This window comes from Malus sylvestris, chromosome 13, assembly GCF_916048215.2.
Source record: "Malus sylvestris chromosome 13, drMalSylv7.2, whole genome shotgun sequence".
NCBI lineage: Eukaryota > Viridiplantae > Streptophyta > Magnoliopsida > Rosales > Rosaceae > Malus > Malus sylvestris.
The window spans coordinates 10,853,814-10,872,862 of NC_062272.1; the positions used below are offsets into that span (position 1 = coordinate 10,853,814).

At 40.1% G+C, this 19,049-nt stretch overlaps 2 protein-coding genes and 1 non-coding gene across 4 annotated transcripts; 1 reads left to right on the plus strand and 2 right to left on the minus strand.

Annotated features, from left to right (window-relative positions):
- Window positions 1–8,542: 8,542 nt before the first annotated feature.
- Window positions 8,543–8,613, minus strand: TRNAG-GCC (transfer RNA glycine (anticodon GCC)). The gene has a single exon. It is a non-coding gene; the product is annotated as a tRNA-Gly (tRNA).
- A 579-nt stretch (window positions 8,614–9,192) lies between these two features.
- Window positions 9,193–11,942, plus strand: LOC126597331 (30S ribosomal protein S1, chloroplastic). The gene is made up of 7 exons (XM_050264116.1): window positions 9,193–9,602; window positions 10,057–10,332; window positions 10,452–10,532; window positions 10,781–11,062; window positions 11,151–11,261; window positions 11,447–11,533; window positions 11,698–11,942. The coding sequence occupies exons 1-7, from the start codon at window positions 9,309–9,311 to the stop codon at window positions 11,803–11,805; spliced, it is 1,239 nt and encodes a 412-aa protein (XP_050120073.1). The 5' UTR covers window positions 9,193–9,308; the 3' UTR covers window positions 11,806–11,942.
- Window positions 11,897–18,724, minus strand: LOC126597328 (uncharacterized). 2 transcript variants are annotated; one of them, XM_050264113.1, is made up of 14 exons: window positions 18,442–18,724; window positions 18,218–18,330; window positions 18,040–18,136; window positions 17,806–17,930; window positions 16,991–17,522; window positions 16,666–16,851; window positions 16,108–16,401; window positions 15,855–16,007; window positions 15,268–15,422; window positions 14,462–14,567; window positions 13,352–14,344; window positions 12,952–13,024; window positions 12,446–12,805; window positions 11,897–12,290 (listed from the first exon to the last, which is right to left on the minus strand). In XM_050264113.1, the coding sequence occupies exons 1-14, from the start codon at window positions 18,544–18,546 to the stop codon at window positions 12,097–12,099; spliced, it is 3,486 nt and encodes a 1,161-aa protein (XP_050120070.1). In that variant the 5' UTR covers window positions 18,547–18,724; the 3' UTR covers window positions 11,897–12,096. The 2 variants fall into 2 exon arrangements, with proteins under 2 accessions (XP_050120070.1, XP_050120069.1); XM_050264112.1 differs by having other exon boundaries at window positions 12,446–12,808.
- Between the last annotated feature and the right edge of the window lie 325 nt (window positions 18,725–19,049).

The following is a 19,049-nucleotide window of genomic DNA, read 5'->3' on the forward strand; positions in this document are numbered from 1 at the left end:
TCCAGAGTATAAGGCCGACTGAAGAATTTGAGGGTCAAAACAAGTCCATCAAATCTAGAGTACGTTCGACCCTGCTGATATGGGATACTTTTGCTTTGACAGAGTAATGGATGTATCGGCACGTGTGCTGTTTCGCTTGTCTCCACATGCTTCCTTGTATCCTTCTCCCTTGCCCTATCTGTTCCTCAGGCAGATGCGGTATCTTCCCTGGAAGCATAAGATGTTGAAGATGAGTACTCGAGAGCAATGGTAGGTAAGTAATCAGGTAAGGGGTTCCAGGCAGTCAGTTCCTGGCTGGAAGCTTGATTTCAAGTGCTGACTGATTGCTCTCTTTCTCCTTGTCTTGCAGATAAGAACAAGGCCAAAGGAAAAGACAGGGAAAAAGCATGATATGGGATACTCTTGCTTTTAACCCTGATGATATGAGATATTCTTGCTCTAGTATAGCTTGTTTGCAGAGATATTATCGGGGGGAAAGAAAGCTGAATATTTCGAAAGGCTTCGTTGGGAGTGCCCTCTCAGATATGAGGAAGGGTTGAGCATTTTTGCAAGTCTGCCTGTCCGTTGGGGATGGAGGTTGACATATATAGGAGTCTCCTTAACAACAAGTAGTAATGTTATTCCTTTACCCTACTTGGCCATAGCACGGTAGTGGGAGCTGCCAGCTTCACATGTTTTAACTCTGTCAGAGCACTTTGAAAAAATGGTCTGTGGTATCTGGAAAGGTGATGTTGCGTGTGAAGATTACAGACAGCTTTATCCAAGGAGATCCGGCTCTTGAAGTTGGGAAAGTGTTGCCTCTTCGGTTTTTGAACAAGCAATCCTATCGGGGATCTGGCTCTCGAGATTCGGAGAACGATGCCTCTTCGATTTTTTAGAAAGCAATCATGCTGGGGGTCTGGCTCTCGAGATTCGGAGAGCGGTGTTTCTTCGATTTTTGAGAAAGTAATCATGTTGGGAGTCTGGCTCTCGAGATTCGGAGGGCGGTGCCTCTTCGATTTTGGAGCAAGCAATCTTGTTGGGAGTGTTTTCTCGAATGTGAGTAAAGGTTGGGCATGTTTGCTAGTCTACCTTGCCACGAAGCACAGAGGTTGACACACAGGGACTTTCCAATTATCCAGTAGTGGTACTGTTCTTTTACCCTCTCTTCGATTTTTGAGAAAGTAATCATGTTGGGAGTCTGGCTCTCGAGATTCGGAGGGCGGTGCCTCTTCGATTTTGGAGCAAGCAATCTTGTTGGGAGTGTTTTCTCGAATGTGAGTAAAGGTTGGGCATGTTTGCTAGTCTACCTTGCCACGAAGCACAGAGGTTGACACACCGGGACTTTCCAATTATCCAGCAGTGGTACTGTTCCTTTACCCTTGTGGGTAATAATATGGTAGCTAGACCTTCAAAATTTATGTGTCTAAACTTTGTTAGTGTTGTTTCTTTGCTATTCTTTTACCCTTCTTGGTCAGAGCGATGTAGTGGGAGCTGCAAGCTTCACATGTCTCAACTTTGTCAGAGAACTTTGGTAAAGTTATCTGTGGTACCCATGAGCTACTGTTGCGTGTGGGAAGTGGGTGATTGAACAGTACGATTCATGTGCTTTCTACTTCACCAGAAATCTTCGACATAATACCCATAATTTCCGCAAAGCTGAGTGTGCGTGTGACAGGTGCTGACAAGGCTGGAAAAGTACGTGCCTCTTCGATTTCTGAGATCGGCCCTCGTGGTCTCTGAGCAGCCCAGCTTTTGAGAAAGCAAGCCTCTTCGATTTTTGAGATCGGCCTTCGTGATCTTTGAGCAGCCCGGCTTTTGAGAAAGCAAACGCCTCTTCGATTTCTGAGATCGACCCTCGTGGTCTCTGAGCAGCCCAGCTTTTGAGAAAGCAAACGCCTCTTCGATTTCTGAGCAGACGCCTCTTCGATTTCTGAAGCTTCGTCGAGTGCAGATTTTTATAGGGGCTGGCATTAAGTTCCAAAGCACACTTGAATCTCCACCAGTAGAAGCTCCATTCTTGCACTTCTAAGATCTTGATTTTTCCGACCTCTTCTCTCTTCAACACCTTTGAAAATGTCTGGCCCCTCCGACCGTCGTTTTGACTTGAACCTTGTTGAAGAGGCAGCCTCACCTTCTCCAGACAACATATGGCGCCCATCCTTCGTCTCCCCTACTGGTCCTCTTACCGTTGGGGATTCCGTGATGAAGAATGATATGACCGCTGCGGTGGTGGCCAGGAACCTTCTCACTCCCAAAGATAACAGACTACTTTCCAAACGGTCTGATGAGTTAGCTGTTAAGGATTTTCTGGCTCTCAGTGTTCAGTGTGCAGGTTCTGTGTCTAATATGGCCCAACGCCTATTTGCTCGAACCCGACAAGTTGAATCATTGGAGGCTGAAGTGATGAATCTCAAACAGGAGATTAGAGGGCTCAAGCATGAGAATAAACAGTTGCACCGGCTCGCACATGACTATGCTACAAACATGAAGAGGAAGCTTGACCAGATGAAGGAATCTGATGGTCAGGTTTTACTTGATCATCAGAGATTTGTGGGTTTATTCCAAAGGCATTTATTGCCTTCGTCTTCTGGGGCTGTACCGCGTAATGAAGCTCCAAATGATCAACCTCTGATGCCTCCTCCTTCTAGGGTTCTGTCCAGTACTGAGGCTCCGAATGATCCCCCTCCGGTGCCTTCTCTTTCTGGGGCTCTACCGACTGCTGAGACTTCTCCTAAGCAACCTTTGTGAAGGCTCCCTCTTGTTTGTTTATTTTGACTTATGTATATGTACATATTTGTAGCTTATCGGGGATATCAATAAATAAGCTTTCCTTCATTTCAACGTATTGTGTTAATTACACCAAAGCCTTCTTCGCTAAGTTCTTTGAATTTTCTTTTGTTGAAGCTTTGTGAGTGGAGCATGTAGGTTGAGGTAGTGTTCCCTTAATTTCCTGAGTGAGGAAAACTTCTCGGTTGGAGACTTGGAAAATCCAAGTCACTGAGTGGGATCAGCTATATGAATCTTAGAACGCCATTGTGCTCGGTCCTGTGTCATGTCCTTCGTTAGATCCAAGTACTCTAAGTCTTTTCTTAGAGTCTCTTCCAAAGTTTTCCTAGGTCTTCCTCTACCCCTTCGGCCCTGAACCTCTGTCCCATAGTCGCATCTTCTAATCGGAGCGTCAGTAGGCCTTCTTTGCACATGTCCAAACCACCGTAACCGATTTTCTCTCATCTTTCCTTCAATTGCGGCTACTCCTACTTTACCCCGGATATCCTCATTCCTAATCTTATCCTTTCTCGTGTGCCCACACATCCAACGAAGCATCCTCATCTCCGCTACACCCATTTTGTGTACGTGTTGATGCTTCACCGCCCAACATTCTGTGCCATACAGCATCGCCGGCCTTATTGCCGTCCTATAAAATTTTTTCTTGAGCTTCAGTGGCATACGGCGGTCACACAACATGCCGGATGCACTATTCCACTTCATCCATCCAGCTTGTATTCTATGGTTGAGATCTCCATCTAATTCTCCGTTCTTTTGCAAGATAGATCATAGGTAATGAAAACAGTGGCTCTTTGGTATTTCTTGATCTCTGATCCTCACCCCTAACTCGTTTTGGCCTCCATTTACACTGAACTTGCACTCCATATATTCTGTCTTTGATCGGCTTAGGCGAAGACCTTTAGATTCCAACACTTCTCTCCAAAGGTTAAGCTTTGCATTTACCCATTCCTGAGTTTCATCTATCAACACTATATCGTCTGCGAAAAGCATACACCAAGGAATATCATCTTGTATATGTCCTGTTAACTCATCCATTACCAACGCAAAAAGGTAAGGACTTAAGGATGAGCCTTGATGTAATCCTACAGTTATGGGAAAGCTTTCAGTTTGTCCTTCATAAGTTCTTACGGCAGTCTTTGCTCCTTCATACATATCCTTTATAGCTTGGATATATGCTACTCGTACTCATTTCTTCTTTAAAATCCTCCAAAGAATGTCTCTTTGGACCCTATCATACGCTTTCTCCAAATCTATAAAGACCATGTGTAAATCCTTTTTCCCATCTCTATATCTTTCCATCAATCTTCGTAAGAGATAGATTGCCTCCATGGTTGAGCGCCCTGGCATGAACCCGAATTGGTTGTCCGAAACCCGTGTCTCTTGCCTCAATCTATGCTCAATGACTCTCTCCCAGAGCTTCATTGTATGACTCATTAGCTTAATACCTCTATAGTTCATGCAATTTTGTACGTCGCCCTTATTCTTGTAGATAGGCACCAAAGTGCGCGTTCGCCACTCATTTGGCATCTTCTTCGTTTTCAAAATCCTATTGAAAAGGTCAGTGAGCCATGTTATACCTGTCTCTCCCAAAACTTTCCACACTTCGATTGGTATATCGTCTGGGCCTACTGCTTTTCTATGCTTCATCTTCTTCAAAGCTACAACCACTTCTTCCTTCCGGATTCGACGATAAAAAAAGTAGTTTCTACACTCTTCTGAGTTACTCAACTCCCCTAAAGAAGCACTCCTTTCATGTCCTTCATTGAAAAGATTATGAAAATAACCTCTCCATCTGTCTTTAACCGCGTTCTCTGTAGCAAGAACCTTTCCATCCTTATCCTTGATGCACCTCACTTGGTTTAGGTCCCTTGTCTTCTTTTCCCTTGCTCTAGCTAGTTTATAGATATCCAACTCTCCTTCTTTGGTATCTAGTCGTTTATACATATCGTCGTAAGCCGCTAACTTAGCTTCTCTCACAGTTTTCTTCGCCTCTTGCTTCGCTTTTCTATACCTTTCACCATTTTCATCAGTCCTATCCTTGTATAAGGCTTTACAACATTCCTTCTTAGCCTTCACCTTTGTTTGTACCTCCTCATTCCACCACCAAGATTCCTTTTGGTGTGGGGCAAAGCCCTTGGACTCTCCTAATACCTCTTTTGCTACTTTTCGAATACAACTAGCCATGGAATCCCACATTTGGCTAGCTTCCCCCTCTCTATCCCACACACACTGGGTGATTACTTTCTCTTTGAAAATGGCTTGTTTTTCTTCTTTTAGATTCCACCATCTAGTCCTTGGGCACTTCCAAGTCTTGTTCTTTTGTCTCACTCTTATGATATGTACATCCATCACCAACAAGCGATGTTGATTAGCCACGCTCTCTCCTGGTATAGCTTTGCAATCCTTACAAGTTATACGATCCCCTTTCCTCATTAGAAGAAAATCTATTTGTGTTTTTGACGACCCACTCTTGTAGGTGATCACATGTTCTTCTCTCTTCTTAAAGAAGGTGTTGGCTAAGAAGATATCATATGCCATTGCAAAATCCAAGATAGCTTCCCCATCCTCGTTTCTCTCCCCAAAACCATGGCCACCATGAAAACCTTCATAGTTGCCTGTCTCCCTGCCCACGTGTCCATTTAAATCTCCTCCTATAAATAACTTCTCCGTCTGAGCAATTCCTTGCACCAAGTCTCCAAGGTCTTCCTAAAATTTCTCCTTCGAACTCGTATCCAACCCTACTTGAGGTGCGTACACACTAATCACATTGATAAGTTCTTGTCCTATTACAATCTTGATTGCCATGATTCTATCTCCTACCCTCTTGACATCTACAACATCTTGTGTCAAGGTCTTGTCCACGATGATGCCAACACCGTTTCTCGTTCTATTTGTGCCCGAATACCAAAGTTTAAACCTGAGTTTTCTAGATCCTTTGCCTTACTACCAACCCACTTAGTTTCTTGTAGGCACATAATATTTATCCTTCTCCTCACCATAACTTCCACTACTTCCATAGATTTTCCCGTTAAGGTTCCTATATTCCACGTTCCTAAACGCATTTTGCTCTCTTGAACTCTACCCTTCTGTCCTAGCTTCTTCACCCTCCCCCGTCTAATAGGATCAAAGTACTTCTTTTGTGTGTCCCGTGTAAAGTTGATAGGAGCATATGCTCCCAAACAACTTTGAGTGGAGTCGTTCGAAAAGAAGTTTCTATGGCCCCCTTGCTCATTTAACACTGCATCCGGGTGCCGATGGAGATACAGCGACCCTTGCTCACTTATCACTGTGCTCGGGCCACACAGCGCGCCACTTACTGGTGACGCCCTAGCTTTAGCGCGATTTTGTTCTGGATTCATTTTCATAAGGATTCGACGTGATCATGGAGTGCCGGCTGTCGACTACCTGACGTCCTCCCCCTCCTCCTTTATCCGGGCTTGGGACGGGCAATGTAAGATAAACTTACATAGGCGGAGTTGAATTGAAGATGATCAATGATGAAAAATTAAAAAGTGTGTATGGAAGGTAAAAATGGATGTATAGCACTAAAGAATATTGTTCTCATTGGATATAATCGTGTGCAATCTTGTATATTCTTTTTTTGTTCCCTTTATCTGTTACTTATCTTTTCTTTGGAGAGAAGTTAAACTAGCCCGATCATATTTCTGATCCTCGATCAATTTAGGATGTTGAGTGATCTAAATTTTAGAGATTTTCTGTTCAATTCGAAATTCATTAAAATCCCAAATAATAAATGTCACAAATCAATTTCAGTTAGTCCTATGTGATGCTCTTGAAAGATACAGTTCAGATTATTCTGTGTAATTTGTTTCAGTTTCCATTTTGATCTCAACAATTCGTTTCCTTAGAACATACTCTTAACTGCACTCCCCTATGGAAGGTGACAACATAATAACTGCACTCCCTTATGGAAGGTGATAACATAATTTTAACTGAAAGCCATTAAATATAGAACGTATATATGTATTATGACTAAAATGGTTAAAAATATTTGTCTATACACCAAGTTTTTAGGTTTGATTTTCTTGTGTGTGTGTGTGTGTGTGTATATATATAAATAAGAAAATGAGTTCAAACTTCCCATAGAACGAGTCATATTTTAATATATCTTTTAATTATTTGAGTCGTTCCATTTTAGTTTGCGTTACTTTCAAGCACAAACCGCTATATAACTTAATACTGCACAAACCACTATATTGTCTTATATCATCAAGTTGCTTTTAGTGGTGTGTGCTTGAACATTCATACTTACCATACAACTAATTTGAATATATGAGTATCATTTTCTCTTGAATTGTTCTGCTTCCCATAAAAGTTTATAGTTTATACTCCATCAATTAGTAAGGGGAAAATATATATTCCCATTTCCTAAAGGGTTTCTTTCCATTCGATTTGGTAAAGAATCTAATCTTGTCATTTACAAATACAACAAATGAAAGCAGCAAAAAACATGATGAAAGCAAAGGCAAAGATACTTGGATCGAGCATATTTTTTTGAGTTTTGATTTTGAAGAACAAATTGTTCCACACGGTTGAAAGACCCTAATATTATAATTTATAAGTTTAATGGAGCAAGTTGTTAACTAGGATTGTATTAACTTTTTATCTGCAGAAGGGGTTTAGTATTAGTGGGGTGAGAGGTCTGATTAGCCAATGAAGGTTATGGTACAAAGATTAGAAACTAAACAGTTAAGTTTAAATATTAACACCAAAATAATCCAGTTTCAAAGTCTGCATGCAGTTTGAATAACCTAATCGATGATCCAAAGTTTATTACAAAATTGCAGGATGATAACTTTCCGAAATGTCATGCTCATTTTTTATTCTTTGATTCCTACCCTTTTATTCTTTGATTCCTACCAGTTCTAACTAGCTAAGACAGGGATATTCTTGTTTTAGTAATCTGCAAACAAGTGTAAAAGGTGGCATGAAATAGTGGGAATCTGCCCAAATACTTCTGAAGCAACTTTTCTGGAAGAGGTGGGCGGCTCTCTAAAAACTACAAGGTCGACGGAGAAGGAAAGGATTTTAGCCTTTGAATTAGGGTTTTTCTTTATTCTTTTTCATTTTCAGGTGGTCGGTCAGTGCTGATGAAAACTATATAGAGAATAGTGCTTCGTTTGGTTGGAGTTTGGACAGGTACTCCGATTGAATGAACGCCAGAATTTTTTTTTTTTACAATAGATTAAACTGGCAATATCTTAACGTACGGAAAGCGGGATTTGAATGTGTTATTAAGTTTTTAAGTTTGTGTTGTACGTATAATCAAAGAGAATTCAAACTCAGACGATATGGTTTTTAATAGACAATTTTGACATTTTTATTATAATTGGAGCAAGATAATGTTGTTGATTATTTCCCTAATGTGTTATTAGGGGGATGTATTCAATTGAGATTTTGAAGGATTTTAATTCTTTTTATGGATTCAGGGGTATTCAATCAGGATTTTAAGTGATTCTTTGAAATTTAATGTGTATTCAATCATGATTTTAAGGATTTTAATATAGTTTATTAAAATCCTTAGAAATATAGTTTATTAAAATGTTTAGAAATCTGAGTGTATCCAATTAGAATTTTAAAGAAGTTTATAACATTCCAAGTATATTCAATTAGAATTAGAATTTAAATAGACAATTTTGATGGTTTTTAATAGACAATTTTGAGATTTTTCTAAATTATGTTGTTGGATTTTGTTCCCTTGACAAAAATGTTATTGAGGGAGCAAGAACTTTGACGGAAGACAAAAAAAAATTGCACCAGCCGGGAATCGAACCCGGGTCTGTACCGTGGCAGGGTACTATTCTACCACTAGACCACTGGTGCTGCTTGACAGTCAACGTCAGCTTTTATGAATTTGTTAAGACTACGAATAATATGGCTTCATTCTTCTTTCACACAGCTGCCTCATGCCGAATACGTTACTAACTACTTTTTGGGGTTCACTGAAAAACCCATCTTTGTTCGGAAAGGACTTCTATACGCTCTTCCTTATGAGAATGACTCGTACGGTGCACCACGAAATACATCCTATCTTCATAATGCGAAGATATAGAGCAAAAAATGAACGCATCATTATATTATTAGTACGAGACGCCACTGTAATTGTGTATTTATTTTAAATAAATTCCTCTCATTCTGAACGCCATTGTGAAATTCATGCCAATAATAAATATTATGTGTTTTGACTCTAATAAAGTATTATATTATTAGTTCAGGACGGTATGATAATAGTGCACTGAAGTCTCGATCGAGTCTCTCATTTGTTGCCCTGACTGTCCTTGTGGATCATGACAGCCCAAATTTAGGGAGGATCTAGATCCAATTAAATGGGCCCATCTTTCACCATGACCCATAAACTTCAACACAATCACATTGTCCAAAATCCATGCAACCCTCTCTCTCTCTCTCTCTCTCTCTCCCATCAGTTGCCTTATCGGCAAAACCAAAAAACTCAACTTCCTGAAAAGCCACACTGCGAGCAAAGCAACACGAAAGAACAGAGAGAGAGAGAGACAGCCATGGCGTCTCTGGCTCAGCAATTCACAGGCTTAAGATGCTCACCGCTCTCCACCTCGAGGCTCTCGAAGCCCTCAATCCTGCCGAAGCAAAACAAAATGCCTGGTTTGCTCCCCATCGTCTCCGCCGCGGTCATCTCGAATGCACAGACCAAAGAGCGCCTCAAGCTCAAGGAAATCTTCGAGGATGCTCACGAACGGTGTCGTACTGCCCCCATGGAAGGCGTCTCTTTCACTCTTGACTCCTTTTACAACGCTCTCGAGAAGTACGACTTCAATTCTGAGATTGGAACTAAGGTCTGCCTCTCACCCTCTCCTTTTGGTAATTCAAATTTGGTTCTTTTTTTTTATTTTAAAAAATCCTTTTGATTAAAGGTGAAAATGGTTTGATGGGTATGAGCTGAAACGAAGAAATTATATGTCTTTTTGTATCGAATTCGAGACTTGGTCTGTGTCATTGGGCTCACATTCCATACCCAGAAGAACTATTTGTTCTTCTTTTATGTGTAGAATCTACAATTGCATTAAGTGTTGGAAATGGCACTACTTTGTTGGTGGTTAGGTAAGTTTACATGGGCAATGCCTGCGAATTTTTCGGTTTTGAGCTTTTCTTCAATTCATTTTTTTGACTTGGCATATAGGTTTACAGTGAGTACCTGTAACTGTTTACAGCATATGTAGTTTCTTTGTTATCCTGCGGGAGATTTTAAATTTGCGCACACGGCTTTGTTTTGTGGTTGTTTTTTTTCAGGTGAGGGGAACAGTTTTCAATATAGATAACAATGGAGCATTAGTTGACATTACTGCAAAATCTTCAGCATACTTGCCTCTTGAAGAGGCATGCATTCACAAAATAAAGAGTGTAGAAGAAGTGGGCATAGTTCCCGGAGTGAGAGAGGAGTTTGTGATTATTGGTGAAAACGAAGCTGACGATAGCTTGATCTTGAGCTTAAAGTCCATCCAGTATGACCTAGCATGGGAAAGATGTAGACAGCTCCAAGCTGAGGATGTTGTTGTCAAGGGTAAGGTAAGTATCTTCTTACCTTGGTTTCTTGCCTGGAATGTTAGAATTGGTATATATTTCCAAGCATCATGAGTATGATTGTAATTTTCAGACAAATAGCGCTCTAAAATGTATTTGTTCAGGTCGTTGGTGCGAATAAAGGTGGAGTGGTGGCCGTGGTGGAAGGCCTTAGAGGTTTTGTTCCTTTCTCCCAGATATCAACAGTTAGTCCTTTAACCTCACTTCTAGATTTCCAATTCTCTTCTTAGTTGATACTTACGCCATCTTTCTGATTGCATTTGCTTGTGTGGTAGTCCATGAAATAAACAGGCAGTCCATAACATTATGCTTCTTCCTTCCAAAATTCTTTTCTATCCGGCATGCATCGCTGTCATTGGCATGGTTCTGAGTTCGAATTACTGTTAACACTAAATGCTTCAGTATCTGAACCACATTTACTTTTATATATTAGAAATCAACTGCCGAAGATCTTCTTGAAAAGGAGATTCCTCTGAAGTTTGTGGAGGTTGATGAAGAACAGTCTAGGCTTGTCCTCAGTAACCGCAAGGCCGTGGCAGACAACCAAGCACAGCTTGGAATTGGGTCAGTTGTCCTTGGTACTGTTCAGAGCTTGAAGCCATATGGTGCCTTTATCGACATTGGTGGAATCAACGGCCTTCTTCATGTTAGTCAGATCAGTCATGACCGAGTCTCTGATATTGCGACAGTTCTCCAACCTGGTGACACTCTCAAGGTCTAGATACTATATCCTTGGCAAGTTATTGGCTGATAGTCTTTTGCCACTGTTAAAACATTTCTAAATTTATACTATTTTTTTGTAGGTCATGATATTGAGCCATGACCGTGAGAGAGGCCGTGTAAGTCTTTCTACCAAGAAGTTAGAACCTACTCCCGGTGACATGATTCGCAATCCAAAGCTTGTATTTGAGAAGGTATTTTCTGTACAATTACCTCTTAACATCTTTACTAGTTTCACTAACCGAATGGCGAATACTAAGTTGTAGCAGTGAAGGTCAATCTTCTTTTCTTCTTGTGTTTTCTCCTGTTATGTCCTTGTTACCTTTCCTGAAACCAGATAAATGACTTATTTGTATGTTTTTTTATTCTGTTCTATTAGGCGGAGGAGATGGCACAGACATTCCGGCAGAGAATTGCTCAAGCAGAAGCTATGGCTCGTGCGGACATGCTCCGTTTCCAGCCGGAGGTACTTGCTGATTTATTATTTCATTAAACTTGCTCTGAATGCCAAATGGAAAAACCAGACTAGGAAACCAGAGTTGAATGTACTTGAATCAGCTTTTAGGGCTGATTAGCGGAGCCAAATTGGCGTGTTTGTTAAACCTTACGCTTTTTTCCTTAATTTTGCAGAGTGGGTTAACCCTCAGCTCCGACGGAATCTTGGGTCCTCTCACTTCGGACTTGCCAGTCGAGGGTTTAGATTTGAGCGACGTTCCCCCGGCTGAAGTGACTGACTGAGACGTGAATGTTCCTCAGCTTTTTCAGGGTTTTTCCCGCTTTAATTTTCTTGTAGAAATTGTTTGTAAAAGCTCATACCCCAGACTGCCTGTGATGCTAATACACAATCACATTGCTTTAACAAAACCGTTTATGCATATGGCTAGCTATGGAAAATGGAAACATCATTGTTCTGCTTTTGTACAGTAGAGAGTATACTGGCGTAACACATCCGAGACGGGTCCAAACAGAGAAAATGAGTGTGGTCTGTGTTTACAAAACGTTGACGCAGCATGAAGCTGTTTAAGCTACCTACTTAGCTTTGCTGCTGCTCTTCTTGACTTTCTTCTGCTTCTGCTTCAACTGAGTGAGGCCTGCAGATGTTATCTTCACATTGCCGATAATTGCAGCAACCAGCTCAGGATCAGTACATGCCTTCATCAACTCTTTCTCTCTAACCGTTGCTTCCGGCCTGTGGCTAAACAAATTCATGGCAGTTTTCGCAGCTACAAAAAAGAATTCAACAAAGAGGTCAACCGATGCGATAAAAGCACTTGAACCAAAAAAAACACACGTAAGGGAAACGAGAAGATAATTTTCTATCCTAGCATTGCAGGTACTTTAAAAGTTTGCAGACAAATTCAAGCGAGAAGTTCTTTACCTTTCCCCCTCTTCACAGAGCCTGGAACTATCTTCACATGATATTTATAAGACTGGACGGAGCTATAAGGACCACAGACAGGCACCGCATATAAGAGAATATCACTGGGCAGTGGATTGCCCGTCAAGTAATCGACATCGTTTAATTTCTCCTTCTCCTCTTCACCTATCTCATGAATATCATCCTCCTCCATTGTCACCTTGTCAACTTCAGAAGTAGATTTATCCAAACCCACAGGAGGGTCATCTTCAACTTCATTTGCATGACTATGTAACGTACCATCTTGATGTTCTGGACAATCCCGGGACAGATGACCTACCTTTTTACATTTATAACATATTTTTGGAGCATCAACAGGACCTGCTAGATTAATAAGAATTGACGTTAACCACAAAAAATCAATGGACTTCCATTATATGATACTGGAGAGAAATAACCAGCACAGATGGTCTATGGCCTTGGAAGTTTAAAATGCTGATGAAACATGAAGAATGAGGATGACATACTCAGTTTCTTATCTTCAGCCAGAGCTGAATTTTCATTTTGGGACTCTCCACTCTTCTGTACTCTTCCAGCAGACTGAAATTCACAAATATTGTCATTTAGATCTATTATCAGGTTTCTTGAGCAAAAAAATGGAGTAACTTCAAAAAAATCATAGGAAAATTCTGAAGGATGTTGTTATGGACACAGTTATACGTTTGCAATTCATTTGTGAGAAAATATTAGAATGAAAGTTCTATAACTAGTGCACATGCACAGATGCGGATGCATGTGTACGAAAAAGCACGAAATTATGCATCAAGTGTAAGAGGCATCAAAGCTCAAATTTAGAAAAGATGAATTAAGGGCTACAGAAAACCAATTGGTTATAAATATAAGAATGGTGCAAGTAACTTTACTCACAGCTAGCAAAGCCATACGGATCCTTCTTTCTTCCTCATCCTGGTCAGCATACTTCTCTTTCATCTTCTTGAGTTTACCCTTCTGTCCACGGCTGGCTTTTCCACTTGTCTTCTTATCATGAACTTCATTTTCGGTCTGTCTGACAGAAATATTGTGTTGTTTTGATAGGCTGGTTTTTCCACCACTAGGCTTCTTCTCATGAACTTCCTTTTCAGGCTGACTGACTGAACTCTCATGTTGTTTCAATTTTTCGTTTTGCAGATCAGCTTGTTCTTCATGAGCACTACCAGTCTGGCCTTTCTTGAGCTTTCTTCTTTCAGCTCTTGAAATATGAGGTTTCTCTCTTCCTGTAGCCTTATTCTCCTCAACATTAGGTTCCACTACCAAATCAACCGGAGAAGTGTCAATTTGATATTTTTTAGCAGACATAGCTGTAGATCCAAGCCCAAGAGCTCTATCAATGAGATCCTCAAGTTCTGGGGTGACAGATGAAACACCATTTACAGAAATATCAGCATCACTCAAGGTCTTCTTTTCTTTCATGGGAATTTCAGCCGAGTCTTTTGCTTCAGCATAGCTTGTAAGTAAGCCATTCCCAGATGGGTCTTTCAGATCTGGTTTATCAATATGTATAGATGAATCAGGAGCAGGTTTTGGTTCTTCTGCAAGTTTTTCCTCTATGGTTTCATTCTCTGACTCAGAATCAGATACCTCTTCTAGAGGTCCATTTTCATCAACATCATTCGTCCCTTCCTCCTCACCTCTTACCCTCCTCTCATTCAGATGGGAGCCCAATGAGCTCTCATCCAAGCGAAATAACAACCCAAAGCCCATAATTAGAGGGTGTGGAGGAAGAAAATTCTTCTTCCCACGAATCATAAAACTTCCAACTGTCAGATACTCCCCAGTAGGAGCAGTTTTACTGACCTGGTGAGGATGAACCCACCACGCACTAGTGACAATCTTTGAATCCCATGCTGCGCTGTGGCAAACCTAGAGCATAAATCAGTTAACTATTCAGTAATTACACATCCAGTGATATGAAGCACTCACAATAACACAATAAACTAATATGAAAACAAAAGCATTACATGAAGGTCTGTGACTTACTGTGAAGCATCCTGCTTGGTTTAATGTAAGTGGAGGCACTGGTTGGTCAGGCCTGTGGTTCTTTATCACGGTGCTGGAAGCCCCATGCAACTCTGCATGAACATACCTGTTTTTTTTTTTTTTAAATCAATCAACATGAGAAAGAAGATGCTAAGTTGGCTTCACACTAAATGAAATAAGCAGCTACTTATTGGCATATTTGTAATAACTTTGAGGTAAACTAAAGATTCTTGGAAATGTGAAATTGACCAACCAAGAATTCCTATCTCATATCAATGTGGCAATAATAAATTTTGTCAGCTCCATTTATAAGCTTATTTCCTTTCATTTCTCTTGAAGTAGCATGACGATGTGAAATCACAAAAGGGGGAAAATTCAAGGGAGGATAAAAACAAGAAAGTCTGAAGTCACTGGATGAGGACAAAAGAATAGAAATCCAAATAAAAAAAACAAGATATTATAAATGAATAAAAAATAAAATTTAATAAAAGAAACTTATATAGAAAGGGAACAAAAATTATCAATCGCCAATAGCAGAGGAGTTTCTCGAGGAGGCAGCCATAGACAAGAAACATGTAGACACTTCCAGTGACCAACACGAAGGACATAAAAAATTGTAAGACAAACAAAACTAAATGATGGATATAAGCTTCAGGAAGAATTTTCCCACACACTATAAGAACAATCATAAATAATCATAAATCACAGTAAGTGTATTATTTAAATCTATAATTATTGTTTCGCAGTGCTAGATCATTTAGACAAGAACTAAAATGTATTCTGTCCACGTAACTAAATTGACTTACAGATCTCCTTTTGACATATAGCGCTTGACTATCATCTCATTTTGTTGAGCATCACGTCCACTGATAATCAAATAGTTCTCACTGCTGATGAACCAGTTAAATTTCTCAAACCAGTGAACCTTGCGCATATGTGAAATGCTAGCAACAGCTTTTTCCTACAAGTTATTTGAAACAAAGTGGAATTAAAAAATCGAAGACAGCTATCTTCTAAGATTATATTGGATAATGGTGACAAAAATCTACAGCTAATTATGCTTCTCCTCTAATAAATAATTCTGTTTTTCCTTGTATACATATTTTTGTACGTCTACAAATATATGCTTCGTGTTTCGGTCGCATATGTAGACATACTGCTCTTATCATACAGTATATATTTTCTGAATCCCTATTATTCTGTCCTTATATTTATGACACCCTGCCTTGAAAATTCTGTTGTGCTAAACATGCTACAGCTTCTACTTAGCAGTTGGATGAATACCATCAGAAAAACATGGTTGTGCTAGAAGGCTAAAACAACTGATTTGCATTTTATTTTTGCAAGCTAGCCATTTAAAACTAAATTATAAGACTATGGAAGCTGAAGCTACCTGTGACAGCTGCAGACGAGTCTTTTTCTCCGCCGCCTTAAATGCTTTTTCATGTGCTGTTACAGTCTTCTCCTGTTTGCTCTCCTGTTTTTTCTTTAGTTCATACCACCGCCGAGCATTGGCATGTGCTGAAAGTGCTAAATCAACTTCCACCTATTAAAGAGAAGAAAGGTAATGGAAGTAGAAGGTAGGATGAAGAGACTCATCGTTTTTTTCTAGAGAAGATGTAGAAAAATAGAACATTCAAACAAACCTTATCTGCAGGGAGAGTCTTCTCATCATCATCCATTTCATCAAGATTGTTGCTCAGCAGCAATGTCATGCAATTCTTTTCAAGCTGAAGCTTGTCAATGAGGCTAGCAACAGGGTTTCCATATTTCTTCTCCTCCTTCACCATTCTAGCAATATCCTCCCAACTTGTGCCCTTTGCTAAAGCTACACGAACAGCTACTATAGCAGCATCCACATCATCTAAATTATATTCTATCAATTCCGCCATTTTAACACACTGATCAACTTCTTTCCTTAGCATGTGAACACGATTTTCCTATATCATAGGATTGAAATGATTGAGACAAAAGATTCCAAGCATAAATAGCACATATGGTCCAACAACATAGAATGCAGAACGTAAACCAAATATATATATATAAACATTAATATTTCCGAACCCCTGACCCCTCTACCCATCCCCCCACAAAGGGTGACAGGGTACATGGAATTTCGGTTCAACCTAAGTCATAACGCAGAAAAAATCTACTCAAACCTGCCTTTGAATTTCAAATAACATGGTAGAAGAAACAGGCCAAACCTGATCAACACGTATTTTATTAAGCTTCTGGGTGGCAGAGCTCTCTTTCGCCTTTTGCTGTTGCTCTGCCCTTTGACTCTCAATTTTGCTATAGAACTCATCCAAAGAAGCATCAAATGTTTCGAACTCCACATGCTCCCTCGATTTGAATTGGTTCAATAATATGGGGCAGAATTCATCATATATCTGCAAAGATGACGAAGTCACTGTTAAAGTTTAAAACACCATGTAATGGAATCCTAACTAGGCAGATCTCCATCAAACAAGGGAAGAAAAAAGGGAAATTACACACTTAGTCTAAAGCATGTTAAGGCAGTGTGCTAACCTGGACAGAACTTCCTGGTTCAGATGGGGGACCACTTTTCCCTGAATTCTTCTGCATTAAAATGTACCCTTCAGGAATTTTATCACCTGAAATGACATCATGCAGCCAATCCTCAAACTTCGCAACAGCTTCAACCAAAAGCTGAATTGCATTATCGTCTAACTTGTTCTCTTTAGAAACTTTTATATTTGGAATGAGGCCAGCATCTAATATAATATGCTCAGATAGCGCAGGTCCATAGCCCAACGCATCCCCAAGAACATTCTTCAAGGTGGCCTGTTTTGCTTTAGTATCACCGCTACTTTTACTTGACTCAGCAGGCTTCCCACCTTTACTTTTACCCTTTTTCTCTTTTGGTGCATCAGGCACATTATTTCCACCTTCATGATCCTTAACGGGTTCATTGTTATCTGGTTCCTTGGACAAGGTAAGAGCTTCCTGTAACTTTTCAGCAGTTGTTCGCTCAAAAACTCGACATATTTCAATTGGATAACGATGACGTGACATGATTGCAACCCCTTTATCGTCATCCCTATTAAATGAGAATTACCACCTAATTAATATTTCAACTTAAGAGAAAGAAAACAAAAGAATCAGAAATTTGTGTGCTCTCTTACTGAACAGTAAGAACAATGAGAAGCTAGCAAAGATGCTTCTAGCCAAATCTTAAAGCTACAAATGCTAACACAAATAGTAGCACATCTATAATTAAGCAAGAACTGGAAAACTTTTTATTCATAACATGCCAAGTTGATGGGCAAGAATGTGAGCCCAATAATTAGCAATTTCATAAGAAATGGATGCTACTCACTAACCTATGGGAGCGAAGAAGGGTCATGACCATAAAATCCGAATCTGCGAGAATAACATTTCCCTGGGCATAAAGCTCCAATATAACATAGTACGCATTTTCACCGAGCCCAAATTGAAAGAGAACAATCTGCAAAGGAGACCACAAAAGTTGGACAAAATCCAGAAACTAAACAGTAAAAAAAAGCCAAAAATGATAAAAAAGAACCCAATTTGCAGAAATGTCATATAGCTTGTACCCTATCATATCCAAGCTGCCGTACATCCTCGAGCCTTCGTGTTCGTATGTGCTTCCTCAATTTTAAGGTAAACCCAGATGGAGTATTACTCTTATCCCTGCACAAATTGCAGAAACAAAGATATCCTTTTACCCATTATATGCAAATTTCAATGGAATGCAATAACTGATAGGCATACCGAACGTATTGAGTCGTATGCAATCTGACGCCACTCTCAATCAATAGAAAAACCTTCTCGCTCTCGCCGGACTCTGTGACTCCACTGCTATTCATGAGCTTCAACATATACGTCTGCAGAAAACCCAATTTCACAACACATTTGAGAATCATAGGAATGCGAATTCGATTGATTAAAGGGAGAAGAAGGAGAGAATGGAGGGGAGAAAGAGAGAGAGAAGAGACCTTGGGGGAGAGATCGTAGACGTTGGAGCAGCGCATACCGATAAGCCGCCGCAAGCACTTGACCTCGGCGGCGACATCGGCGGTGTTCATCCGGACCTTCACCATCTTCGCCGACGAGGCTCCTTCTTTGTCTCTGGTTGTTGTATTGCGTGATCGGCGGTGGCGTTATCAGCCTTCTGTGCAAAGGCGAAGGAGCTTTTCTTCTCTTTCTACAATTCTATGCGACAAACAAATGGCGAAGGAGAAAGGGTTTTTACCCAATCATCACACTATGAAGCGGGAATTATAACTTCTAGTTTCCTGGTCAAGCGCGTTAGATATGTTTTTCCTTTACTTGGTACGTAAACATTTATAAAATTTCTGACACTTTCACAATTTAACGTCAATTCTTATGTCAACGTTATAAAATATCATACAAAAAACATAAGGTGACAGAGAGTTCATAAAGAATCCCACTTTTGAGAGAGTCTGTTTAACATCTCTCTACTTGGTATAGTGACAATGATACAAGTAGGATTTTTTCTTTTACAATTGGTTTACTTGAAATTGGAGGAGTCATGAACCGGTATAGAAAAAATGGGGACGTAAAGTATGTGATGAACAACCTT

What these genes read in the sequence shown, in the direction of transcription:
- LOC126597331 (XM_050264116.1), top strand. Translation starts at nt 9,309, where the DNA reads ATGGCGTCTCTGGCTCAGCAATTCACAGGCTTAAGATGCTCACCGCTC. An exon ending in AACCTGGTGACACTCTCAAG is followed by an intron (nt 11,063 to 11,150) that starts GTCTAGATACTA and finishes ATTTTTTTGTAG; the next exon opens with GTCATGATATTGAGCCATGA. An exon ending in TGCTCCGTTTCCAGCCGGAG is followed by an intron (nt 11,534 to 11,697) that starts GTACTTGCTGAT and finishes TTAATTTTGCAG; the next exon opens with AGTGGGTTAACCCTCAGCTC.
- LOC126597328 (XM_050264112.1), bottom strand. Translation starts at nt 18,546, where the DNA reads ATGGTGAAGGTCCGGATGAACACCGCCGATGTCGCCGCCGAGGTCAAG. An exon ending in ACCCTTCTTCGCTCCCATAG is followed by an intron (nt 17,523 to 17,805) that starts GTTAGTGAGTAG and finishes CTCATTTAATAG; the next exon opens with GGATGACGATAAAGGGGTTG. An exon ending in GGCTGAAGATAAGAAACTGA is followed by an intron (nt 12,809 to 12,951) that starts GTATGTCATCCT and finishes TTATTAATCTAG; the next exon opens with CAGGTCCTGTTGATGCTCCA.